This window comes from Mustela putorius, unplaced genomic scaffold, assembly GCF_011764305.1.
Source record: "Mustela putorius furo isolate JIRA1106 unplaced genomic scaffold, ASM1176430v1.1 tig00003983_pilon_pilon_pilon, whole genome shotgun sequence".
Lineage (NCBI taxonomy): Eukaryota > Metazoa > Chordata > Mammalia > Carnivora > Mustelidae > Mustela > Mustela putorius.
In genome coordinates, this window is record NW_025422123.1 from 13,935,372 (window position 1) to 13,948,392 (window position 13,021).

A 13,021-nucleotide genomic window follows, 5' to 3' on the forward strand; every position below is an offset into this window, starting at 1 on the left:
TGAGTTGTGAATAATTATGTTCAAATATAGGTAACATACAGAGAGTACCAAAGGTCGAATGTGAGGCACCTAAAGACCACCAACAAATTCTGAAACTTTTTCATCAGAAGTAACTATTTTCAACATGAAATAGTAATCTGAAACTTCAACTTGTGATCTGGTTAAAAACATCTCTGGTTGAATGAGTATGCATATTTTAATGTAAGATTTAAGGGGCTGAGCCAAGAAATCCCCATTTTTAATCCCTCCACTGCCAGGCTGATGAGTAAGGGTAAGGGCGCTCTTTAAAATTTCTCACTTTAATATTCTCCTTCTGTGACAAGAAAGTGGAATTATTTCTCATCCATGAACATAATCATGAGGATTTATACTATATAAAATTCAAAGTTAATACTTTTATAGACATCCACAGTTCAGAAATCATCCTTAGGTGATGAGACTGCATTTTAATCTTCTAACAGTTACTTTGTGACGATTAATTATTATGCATTTTTATGGTGGGCTTGTTCATTTCTGCGTCTTCACTCATGTAGGTGTGAGAGTTCAGGGAGGCTTTTGCAGAAGCACAGAGCATTATGGCTCCATGTGTTCCACAGCCATGAGACCAGCAGGATTTTATTGAAAAAAAAAGTGCTGAAGTCTCTGGAAAGCTGATAGATGATAGAAGTAGCAGAAAATTTGCATTGATGGAAATGCATCAATCCTGAGACAAATTTTTCCCTATAAGTACTATCTAAATATTTAGCCCAGTTATCTTTCTTATTTTGCTTCTCTTATACTTCCTTTCAATTGATGTCATCAAAACTCCCTCAGGCGCTTGCTTAGTCTAGAAACATCATGTTTTTCTCTGCTACATTTTCCACATATGCTTTCTTCCCTAAATTTTGCTTACTCTTCTAAACTAATTTTTGATAGTATTCACCTCTTCGCTGCTTCTTCTTGCTCTTTTAGTCATCGGGTCTTTTGAAATCCACCCAAATGCCATTGTCATGGTTCACTTTTCACAATTGTTCACTTGGATTAAAGTATGGCCTCTCCACTGGCTTCTTTGCCCTCACTTCTGCCTTCTCTCCTATCTCTACGCTGTTGGTAGAATAATTTTCCTTAAATGAAATCTGATCCTGTCACTAAAGGATCTGATGGCTCCTCATTGTCCATGGAAGAATTCCATTGCTTTCCTGGGGCACATAACCCACCTCACTTGGGCATCAACACGGTTTTAGCTGATGATTTCCATGTATTGTTTTCCCAGCGCACACCTGATACTCCGACATTGTGATCTTCCCCGTCATCCTGAACCCTTGACATAATTCCTGCTTCAGACCTGCTGTTTCCCTGCCTGGAATACTGTTCTTCCTTGCCTCTTGCAAGTTCCACACCAAAAGTCACTTGTTTGGGATGGTCCCCCAAATTCCCACAGGGAGCGTTTATGACATCTTGACATAGTTTATGACTTTTGCCATAAAGTATATTTTGTATACCTCAAGGGGAATACTTATGACATTAAATTCTACCATTTATATTTTCTGTCTTCCTTAATTATACCTTAGATTCCTGAAGACCTTGTCTCCTTTGTCTTCATAACTGTCTCTGGAACATAAGTTGTACTTCCATGATACTGGCCCAAGATAAATGTTTTCTGAATGAATGAATGAAGAAATGAGACTCAGAGAAATTAATATCTTGTCAAATTTCATAAAATGAATCATGACAAAATTGGAGGAAGAAAATTGATCTTTTGACTTTTAACTTATTTTGTACTCCTTCTGCCACAATGCTAAAAAGTTGATTTTTTCCAATTATAAATCTAATTTATTGGTAGAAAATATATCCTAGATGTATCTCTATACATACTCTGTATATAGAGAAAGGGGAATATATGGAAAATTTGTCTTTTTTTTTTTTTGTAGTTGCTAATACTTTGGTATCTTCCAGAGTTTTATTTATGTTTCTTTAAAAAAAAAATAAGATTTAGAAATTAGGAAAACCTTGGTAAAGATGAAAGTAACAAATCATCCACATGCCCATCTCCAGAAATATGTGCTATTAATATGTTGCTATATTTGGTTCCAGTCTAGTCACTCCCTCCTTTTTAAACCGCTCCTTTGTTTTAGTAGACATAATATATGCTTATGGTAAAACAATTCAAAGAGAGCAGAAAATTTAAAGGATAAAAGTTTAAGAAACAATGCCCAATTCTGATACCAGAAAAAGTCATTGTTAATGATTAAATAGTATTCCAGATATTTTTTGTGCATATATGTTGATTTATAAGGACAGATAGGTAGATGCATAGATATAAAGAAAAGCAGAAATCAATATAAATACAAAGAGGTGATTATACTATATTTGCTATTTTTAAGTGAAAGTTATTAAATTTAGTTTTATTTAAATTAAATACACAAAAAAGAAGCATGTAAAACCTAAGAGATTTTTGAACTTCTTTCTCCCCTTACAATAATATCTGGAGATATTATTTTCTAGAAGATGTTTCTAATGTTTAAAAGAAGAATTATGAAATTTATTGAGATTGGAGGTAGTAATTAAAAAAAAATTCCTGTTAATTTTAGGCAGTGTGGATTTATTCCTTTCTAGGAGGATAAGGTTTTTGCACCCTCATAGTTCCTTTTAGCTTTCTTCCACTTCTTAATTTTTGACAGCTATGTTGTACTTTTATTTTGATCTTTTCTCCCTCTAAATTTCAGGGAAATGCTCTTGTATGGCAACACTTTTTTTTTCTTCTAATCTTTAGTTACATTTTAAGTATGTTCATTTTTAGGTCTTTGTTTGGATTTGTTCTTGTTGTGGGTTATCTTTGTCTTCCATTTCCAGTACTTCTTTCTATTTGCAGTTCTTTTCTTTTCTTTTCAGCATTCTGCTTGATTTTCTCAGGTATTATATTGATACTTTACTTTTTATCATTCCTCTTTTGTTGAAGTTTCATGAATTTTCTTTTGAAAGAGAGAGTGTGCAAGTGGGCGGAGGGTTATTTCAGAGGGAGGGGCAGAGGGAGAGGGAGAGAGTCCCAAGCAGGCTCTGTGCCCAGCCCTTAGACCGACACAAGGCTCCTTCTCAGGACCCTGAGATCATGACCTGAGGTGAAATCAAGAGTCAGATCCCCAACATGCTAAGCCAGGTGCCCCCATGAATTTCTTGATATTTTGATTTTGGGGTTTTTTTAACTTAATCAGTTATTTTATCATTTCTTTCTGAAGCTGATGTGTAATAAAAAATTATAGCTTAAACTGACTGCGCATGTTTGTGTGTGTGTGTGTGTGAGAGAGAGAGAGAGAGAGAGAAAGAGAGATCTCATCGGTCAGTCACAATTATTCTTCTCCATATACAATGTTTTGCCAACATCCAATTTGAAAATGTCTCTGATTAAAATAGGAGAAATAGGGTGCCTGGGTGGCTCAGTTGTTAAGCGTCTGCCTTTGGCTTAACATGGTCATGGTCCCAGGGTCCTGGGATTGAGCCCCTCCTCTGGCTCCCTGCTCTGTAGGGAGTCTGCTTCTCCCTCTCCTGCTGCTTGTGTTCTCTCTCTTGCTGTCTCTCTCTCTGACAAATAAATAAAATTTTGAAAAAAAAAAAAAACACCCAAAAACAAAAAAACAGGAGAAATAAAAGGATTCTCACGTTTTCCCTCTCTCTATGTTTCTGGGTACTAATGAGATTATGAGATTTCTGAAGTGGTTTTTTTCTCCCCTACTCTAGTTTGGCTAAAATGGGAAAAGAAAAGAAAGATCTACTCCTTTTAAAAAATTTCCACTTCTTTAAGAGTTTTTGAAATTGTTCCCTAAAATTCCATCCCTTTTCTCATTTTCTTGCAATTAGTGAAGTTTTTGCTTTTTTTCAATATTTTGTTAGTGTTGGGAGAAACAGTCTATGATTCATTTCCAATCAAGCATCTTAAGTGAGAAATCCCACCATTGCTTTTCTATAGATTTGCATATTATTAAGAGAGCATCTTATTGACTAATTTCCCATTAGTATTACATAATGTTATAATTATAATATTTAGTATACTAAATATATATAAACATATAACATTTAGTATACTAAATATTTATAAATATATAACATATAGTATACTAAATATATATAAATATATAACATGTAGTATACTAATATATAAATATATATTTATATAATTCTATATACTAATATATTATCAAATCTCTTCATGGATGTTTTTAATGTCTATATAGATTTATCATAATTTTATATAGATTTATCATAATTTCCTATTCCCTTCATTATTGTTTGACATTTCTACTGTTTCCATACTCTTTTTCCACTGCTGTATATACAAATTCGCCATCAGCAAATTTGCATATCATGCTGTTTTCCTATATAAGTTATTTCTATACGATAGAGTCCCAGCAGTGCTATAATAATTTGGATTTACCAGGTTTTTTCAGCATTCTCTTCCAAATTTTGTACACTTTTTATAATCTCTTTAACTTGTCCTGGAACCTTCTGACTGTCAGATAAATTCTCTCCTGCGTTTTATGGTGACTCATGAGGAAGCTGATTCCCGGGGCACACCTATACCGAAGGCCTGACACAGATGCCCTCTGCACACATCCATCCCTGTTTACTATTTACCTTTCAGGTGTGAGTAATCACCCATCATTTAGCACGGCTTGAAACTGGCAAGCATTAGGAGGAAGGCAGCCAGTTCCAAAAGAGGTTTCGAGAACTCGGCCAAGGTTCAGGGAAACCAATGGAAGTGATGTAAAGTTTAAAAAACTGGGCTTTTGGAGAAAACTGAGGGCTCATCTACCCTTGTAGGTAGGTAGCTCTGTGTGGCTGGGGACAAGGAGAGCATCCTTGTTTCCTAGAATCTCTATCTATCTACCTACCTACCTATCTATCTACCTATTCTCCCCGCCCCCCACACCCCCAGAGATGGTGATCAGCCTTTCAGCCTTTTTACATCTTCAGGCCAAGAAGGAGGATGGGACAGAATGATGTATTTAAAAGAACCTGCCTAGCTCATAAAATTTTATGATGTCAAGATGAAAGTTACGTGAACTGTTCTGAAAGAATCTACCCCATACAAGGATCAGCTCTTTCTCCTATCAAAAAAGCAATAAGACCAAAAAAAAAAAAAAAAAAATCATAGACCTGGGCTCAATCCTAAATATGTCTCTTAGCATACCTGGAGGTTCGGCAGGGTCAACTTTTAGCCCCTTACATCCTGGAAGTCACTTCAGTCTCACAGAACTACTTGATGGCATTAAGAGTTAATGCGGATAGTGCCAGACACAGAGTAAACAGACAATAACCATGTATTTTATTCTCTTCTTCCCTTCCATGATGTCTGCATTTAGGCGGGAGGGATGGGGTTGGTGATTGACTAGAAGCAAAACAGCGGGATGGGTAAATGACAGACCCAAAGGGACCATCCACCTCTGAGATCATCCAAAGTGTATTCCCACAGTATGTTTGGGAACTCTGATACTATTTTGCAGATCTCACAGGGGACCTCAGTAATTTGCTACAAAACCCAATTATGCGAGTAGTAGGCGCAGACTGTCCGCTGACAGAGCTGGGGACTGAAATACTCCTGAGTGGCTGGCAAAGTTCTGTCTGGAGTTTTGTTTATTTTTGTTTGTGATTGCCATGAATCGTGTCCCAATACTTTTGTGTTTCCCTAATCAAGATTTAAGGGTTCCAGTTGTAGAGTTTTTCTCCCAAATCACCGTATAAAATTGCTCTGGTCTCTCTTGCTTACGTGTGTGAGTGTGTGTTTAAATTAAGCAAATGTTTGTTTCTGATGGGGCCAGGCACAGAACACGTCCCAGCATGGAGCTCACGTGCTTGCTTCCTGCCGGCTTTGTCTTCCCTTAGTGAGCTGTGCCTGTTGCCAGTCAACCACGTGACTTTGGGGTGGAGGAATCTGACAAGAGAGAGGAAGAGATATGTTGAAATTAAATTGTTAACGAAGACGAGAATCGTTTGGTGAAATCTGGAACTTTGGAATTCTTGCTGTCATGCTGTTTTGACTAGCTTTGACTTGTCGAGTCTGCAGGTCTCCAGGGAGCAAAGCTCGTCCAAGTTCCCGTACCCTTGGAGCTGGTTCAGAAACCTCATTAGCCTGTGGCTTCCCTGAGGTGGTGAGCAGGCCGGGAAAGAAGTTATCCTTGTGGTTGTTTAATTTTGAGCTGTTAGGACATCGCTTGGAAATGAGGAGCTCACCTTCTGTTTGTTGAATAAACACATACATGAACACCTTTTTCAGATTTGGAAAGCAGACAGCAGAGAATGGGAAAACATATTCTAGTTTGGATGTTTGGAAAAAGGATCCTGTACACTCTACTGTTCTCCTCCTCCTTCTTTATAAAGGAGAAGGGACATGGTTTCTTCACTGAAAAAAGTTGTAACATTTTGTATTTGGCACATTTTACTTTGTGAAATGTCAGTGCTGATGTAATTGCTTCTTCTTCTTCTTTTTTTTTTTTTTTGGTGTGAATTGTATGAGGTAACTGTTTTTTCAGGTTGTATGTTCTTGAGAGATAAGCCTTTTCTGAAATGAGCGTGTGTAATGAATTTTTTTGGCTTGGGATTCTCAAAACCAACATTTTCGAACATTTGTTTAAGAGAGAAGAGTTAAACTCCCGCTACCTTTGCATTGCAGAAAGTTATGGGGTGAGTCGGGCAAAGGCGGTCTCAGCCATTAGAGAACTGAGGCTTTTCAAAAGAAAAATGGCTCTTCCAAAAAAGGTGGGTGGTATGGGGGTTGGGGCTGGGGGATCAAAAGATTGGATTCCTGCTGCTGTCTTGCCACCATACTTTTGACTTCTTCCAGACTTTGTACTTTCAAGGGACTAGGAAAAAGAGCTAATGACTATGGTTTAATGTCAACAAATCAGGAAAAAAACCGGATTTTATTTGAGTCCACTTTGCTTAAAGAGAAGTTTTATAAGCAAGACACCAAAAAAGCCAGCTTTACTGTTTCTTCCAGTTAAAAGAATTAAGAAAGAGTTCAAAATGCACCTAGAGTCCCACTGTTGTTGAAACTTGCACAAAGACCGTGTTCCAGAGTTGTGGTCCTCAGTCCTTCTGTGACAAGCTAGTCCCAGATAGCAAAGAAGTTGCTAGAAGATCTGGGCTCCAAAATTTTAACAGTGGCATAACTATCAAAAAAGTCCCTACTGTAAAGTCTGTAAAGTTGTTACCATATAAAGCACAAAGTGCTCACTTTGCCATATATAAAAACAATTTTAGTGATAATCAAAATGCATTTCAATAAAATTAAAACAAAACTATGTTCAAAATTTAAAACAAGACAATGAAGATTTTTTCCCCAAAACAACACCTTAAAAATATTAAGCAAACAATAGATTTCATACTGATCCATCTACCTGATCTAAACATTCAACTTCTTCCAGCCCCTTTTAAAAAAAGTCTATTTGAGTATCTGAATGGAGCAGTGCTAACCCTTCAAAAATTGTTGTCTTCTGCTATTCTTTAAATCTTCTTTTTTAAAGTAGTTCTAGTTAATGAGAAAACATTCTGGATCATGAGAATTTTAATGTAAAATTAATGTAATTCTGAAAAACATTTGGACTCATGCTCAGATTTTATGAAAATTATGTCCACAAATTCATCAATCGCTTGAATTTCTTTCTGATTTTGCTGATTTTACCCAAAGCAATAACTGCATTGGTGATGATTGTGTTAAGTCACTTTAGTGATTTTCATAATGGATTTATATCCATTTGAAAGGCATAAATTTGGAAAAAGGAAGCCAAAGGGACTGAAATCTACTTGAAATTGTGGGTTCATAGGGGTTGCTACTAAATACACTTGGAACTGATGAGCAACAAAGTAATCCTTGTGCTTAAAGAACTTCTGACCTTCAGAAAACCCTGTTAAAACAACAGGCTGAAACTAGCAATGTAAAATATTTGAGTCATAGGATTTAATAAGATAGGTATTTCACTGCAGGAAATATGGTTAGAAAGAGACATTTTGCCTAGTCTTCAAAATAATGGCATTGTTTGCTGTAGAATTATGCATGATTGGGAGAAAGGCCATTCCTTTCTGGCTAAAAATGGTTAAATAGCCAATATTGACCATTGCAAAAGTTCCTGGCCTTTGTTGAGGACACCAAGTCCTCTGAAAACTTCCATCTAAAAGCAAAGAAACATCAAATACCTTTCAAAGAGGATTTCACTCAAAATGCAAACTATTAAAACTATTAAAATTTAGTTCTAAAAAAATTCAACTTATGTTGAGTCATCTACAGAACATGGATCTGATACGAATCGTCAGCTCTTCCTGACTACCTGCCCTACCCCCATCCACTCTCCTCTCTCTCTAATGAGTGTATCATGGGCCCACCATATGTCCAGCACTGTTCTGGGTGCCAAGGAACCGTTTTAGTTTTTACATCAATTTGGGCTTAAATACCAATGGCAGGACTTGGCTAGAATCGGTTTTGAACTTTGCTACCTACCTATGAAAATACAGCTCCAGAGTTAGGTGGGAGTGAGGCTCGCAGGCGAAGCCTGGAGCTTACTTTCCTTGCAAAGATATTTCTGGCCCGAGTCTGCACACAGGAACCCTAGCTCACCTTCTACTGTGGCCACCCACACATTTCTCAGGCCTGCCTAACCCAGGGAGTGAACCATCATTCTGGTTCCCTGAACATGAGCTATTATTCATTGCAACCCAGCAGGAAGCTTCCTTTGGAGGGATTCCCACAGGAGGTATCCCATCGCCCGCCCTTCCCAGTGCCAGCTGCCGCTCACACCTGCGGCCTCTCTGGACCAACGGGAGGCTGCAGGGATGCCACCTCTGGGGCATAGACATTTGAGACGACGGCAAGAAGGACAGAACCTGGGCTTACAGGTTGACTGAATCTTCAGGGAGAAGCTTCGAAAGCTTCGGATTGGAAACACTTTGCTTTTTCATTGATTTTTCTAGAAGCAAGAGAGACAGCAGTGTGGAAGACGATGACTCACATGCTTTTGCTGTACTGCTTCATGTTTCTTTTGCCCACAGAGTCCTGCAGGACGTTATGCCAGGTAAGAAAAGGGAAGTGGGAGGAGGAATGAGTGGGAAAGCAAATGGAAATGCATAGCCATCAGTTAGGGGGCCTTAGTTACCTGTGCTCAGGTGGAGGGGGAAGGCAGTGGTCTAGCCAGAAGAAGTTGCAATGACAGGTATCCAAAATCCATTTGAGTTAACAGCCTCAAACTATTTTCCCTTTGATTTTTTTTTTTTTTATGAGTTCTTGAGATGAGGCTCAAATGATTTGAGGTTGATAAAGTTTTTTCCTTTTCTTTTCATATCCTTTGATGGTGAAGATTTTCATTGTTCTTAACCGGGGGGGTGGTGCTACTTCTGTGGAGGCACCTGAAAATGTGGGGGTGGTAAGGGGTGTCATGTGACTGGGAGATATTTAATGGCAGTTAGTGGGCAGGACCTAGGAATGGTCTGGCTCAATGAAGCTTGTCCCACCCAAAATGAGATCTCTTTGAGAATCCTGAAAATGAACCCAATGGATGGGCTCGGGGGAGCAATGAGCCCCTCAGATAGTCAAGGAAGGTTTAACTGAGATGAAGTCTGTAGCAATGTACTGGTTGTAAGTTTTGTGGGGCAGTGAGCCCTATGATGCTCTCTAGAATATTTTCCCTCATACCATAAGTCATTTTAATGTCCTTAACCGTTACTTGGTTAAAATAAGGTGTGGAGGATCATTGAGATAGATAGATGGATAGAGAGACATAAAACTACTTTGATATTCTTGGGAACAGTGTATTATTATTGGACTACAAGATCTGGAAGGGAGATTTGAGATCAACTGGTAAAGCTCCATCTCTTACATGAGAGAGGAAACTGAAACCCATATGATGGAATGTAATTTTCTTGAGGTTTCATACCTATCCAGCCAGAGGACTAGGTAGGACCCTTGTTTCTTCAGATTCTGTTTCTTACAATTTCCATTGTATTATGTCCCTTCTTAGCAAGTCTCCTTAGGAAAGAATGATTTTGGAAATTCTTCGTAGGAGTTTTCAAATTATAATCATTTAAGGAGTTTTCTCCACGACTCCCCTTCTCCCCAGCACTGAGCTGGTGCCTTGCTTCTGGGACAGTTAAGACTCCTTCAGAAAGACTTCTCCTGGAAAATATCCTGATCCCACAGCTTCGTTCTCCTTTCCCCTTCCTTTGCTCATCCCCATTTTCCCATAAGACAGAACTTAGAGAGTAGACAAAGCCTGGGACGTTTGTTTTGTTTTCTTAGTTATTGAGGACCACCTTACGAACATTCTGTCCTTTTCTTCTCAACCTACCAGTTACTGGATGCTGAGCTTCTGGGTGCTACCCCTCTCCTGACCTCCCTTCTCACTTAGCATCTTCTCAGGCTTGGCAGATTATAGGTTTTCAAAGGGCTCTTTTCATAGTATTCTGCTGAAGATTGCAGATGTCTAAAGTTGAAGGGGCTCATATCAGAGGCCACCCTAGAAGTGAAATGACCAGGAGGAGTTGGATGTGGATGTGTTTTAGCAAGTTAATTGGGAAGAAGTGAATCAGGTCCTTCACTTAAAAAGGCAGAGTTTCTAGAATTCCTTGTAAATAGCACACTGTGGTCCTCTGCCCACATATCTGATAAATAAAATGTGACTTCATAGGATCCTTCATAGGATTCTGTTTAATGGGCCAGAATTATTCACTTTGAAATGCTTTATTGTGGTGTATTAGAGGCCATGGACCTCTCAAGATGGGCTGAGGACTTCACTTCCCCACAACCTACAACCTTCTCTGCCATCTCCACTTGCACCTGGGCTGACTTGGTGGAAAAGACAGTGTCATAGGATTGAGAGGAGTTGAATTCTAGACTTAGTTCTAAGAGGAATCCCCTGCGTGACCTCAGGAAAGTTGTCTGGTCTATCGAAGACTCACCTTTCTTACCTATGTACTAAGAATGTCTTTCAAAATGCAAAAAACTGCCATTTTAATATTCTTGCTGGGTCAAAATCCTTTAAGTCTTCCAGGTAAATAATAAGGCTTGGATCTCTAGACTTAAACGAGAAGTCATTTTACATCAGTGCTTTGAAGGACATTGTATTTCGTGAATCCTCGGTGAGACCTTCTTCACCTTGGACAGACCCTAAAATGCTCAATTCAGATCCTCCATAAATTCTTACTGGTAGAGAAAATGGAAGATTCAAGCTTGTTTCTTGATAACATAGAGAGAAACAATATTGTGAAGAAGAAAGGGACATGAACTCCATAGGTTACTCACATAGCTAAGTCACTGAGTTTATAGGTCCTTCCCTAGTGGTTTAGATCTTGGAATGCAAGTTGGAGAATTGGACCATGGCTCTTCCCAGCTACTAGAGAGCAAGCTTCTGACACAAAACCAGGAGATTTCAGTCTCCACCATGTGTACACATATGTACACATGGCGGTATATATATACATATTAATATGCACATGTACACATATGTGTGAGACACAGAACTAGCTACTTAGGGAGATACAAGAGACATGATACACAACCCATGTTCTTAAGGAACATACACTTTAACTGAGAAGATAATATGTGCATATAAAAATGGTTAGATAGTAAATAGCAGGGAGGTGAGTCTATGCATATATGTGAAACATTGAATGAGTGTTATGTAGATATAAATAATAAATCCTATGGAAGCCAGAGAGAGAAGGATGTATCATTTAAAACTGCATCAGGAAAGATTTCTTGGTAGGGACAAACTTGAGTTTTGTATGTGTTAGATATTCAGTAGGCCTTTATTCAGAGAATAATAATGGGAGCTAAATCTTAAATACCACTTAAAATATTCCAGGCCCCATTCTAAGTGTTTTCCTTAGGATGATATCATTCATTCTTCATGAAAGTGCTCCGCGGTATCACACAATTATAATACTATCATTTTTACCCTACTTTAAGGATGAGGGAACTGAGGCTCAGAGAGATTAACTTTTTCAAGGTCTCAAGTGGTAATATTGGGATTTGAACCCAGGTGGTCTGTTCGCAGAGTACAGCCCTTGACCACCATGTGATACTGCTTCTCAGTGAAGGGTCCAGTCTGATATGAATGGGTAGGATGGAGAGGGGTTTTTAATCAGGAGAGGTAAGAAGTGCTCATGATAGGGGGAAGCCAGATTTGAAGGGAGATCCCTTGAGGAACAGGAATACAAAATTACAAATATAAAATTAAGGGAGAAGTGAATGTCTACTTAAATTGAGGAAAGCAATTACAATAAATTTCAAATTTTACAACAAATTGAGAAATGCTAAAGAGTTTACATTCAGCGATTACTCAACATTATTCAGTAATAAACCCAGTAAATCACAATATTTTTATTAATAATAAAAGATGCCCACATCTTTTCCTCTACACTTTTGACTACATATTTGATTGCCAATAATTTTATAATTTTTTTCTATAGAGAAGATAGAAAACTTGTTCAGTTTTTCCTCTAGCATTGCTGATCAAATTTGTCTTTTATTATGGCTAGTTTAGAAAAATATCTTTCAGCTTCTCCTTTCATTATTAGTAATGCCATTTAAATATGTAAGACTGTTGTCAACTGTGGGGAAAGCATCTAACAAGTTTCTTTCAAATATGAGTTGCAAGGTATCCAGAATACTTAGAATTTTCTTACTCAGTGACTCATTATAAATACTGCTTTTTAAAAATTGTAAATACTCTAAAATGAATGTCATTTATTTGTTGATGTCCTCATTGTAATATGGAAATGACTGAAAATTTCATAAATATATCCTATTAAATTCAAAGTAGATGGATTCCCAATTCAACTTATACTTGTCCAGATTCCATAAAGAGCTACACCCTCTCTAACACTATCTATCCAAAATGGGGGAGAGTGTGAAGGAAGGAAGGGTAGAGTGGCCAAAAATAGTGGTCTGAACAGAAGATGGTTAAGCTGTTTTGCCTTTGGAAATTCAATAAAATATATGATCGTGTGAACATATTGTTAGACCCTCTCTCAGGGCTTTGAAGGCGCCCATACAAGCAAG

General features: G+C 37.9%; 1 protein-coding gene across 1 annotated transcript in view; it reads left to right on the plus strand.

The window, feature by feature from the left end:
- The window catches only part of ADGRF2 (adhesion G protein-coupled receptor F2), a 40,249-nt gene that overhangs the window by 5,858 nt on the left and 21,370 nt on the right, over positions 1-13,021 (plus strand). The window contains exon 2 of the mRNA XM_004739730.3: positions 8,938-9,038. Coding sequence (XP_004739787.1) covers positions 8,967-9,038 — 72 coding nt within the window. The 5' untranslated portion in view covers positions 8,938-8,966. The remainder of the gene's footprint in view (positions 1-8,937; positions 9,039-13,021) is intronic.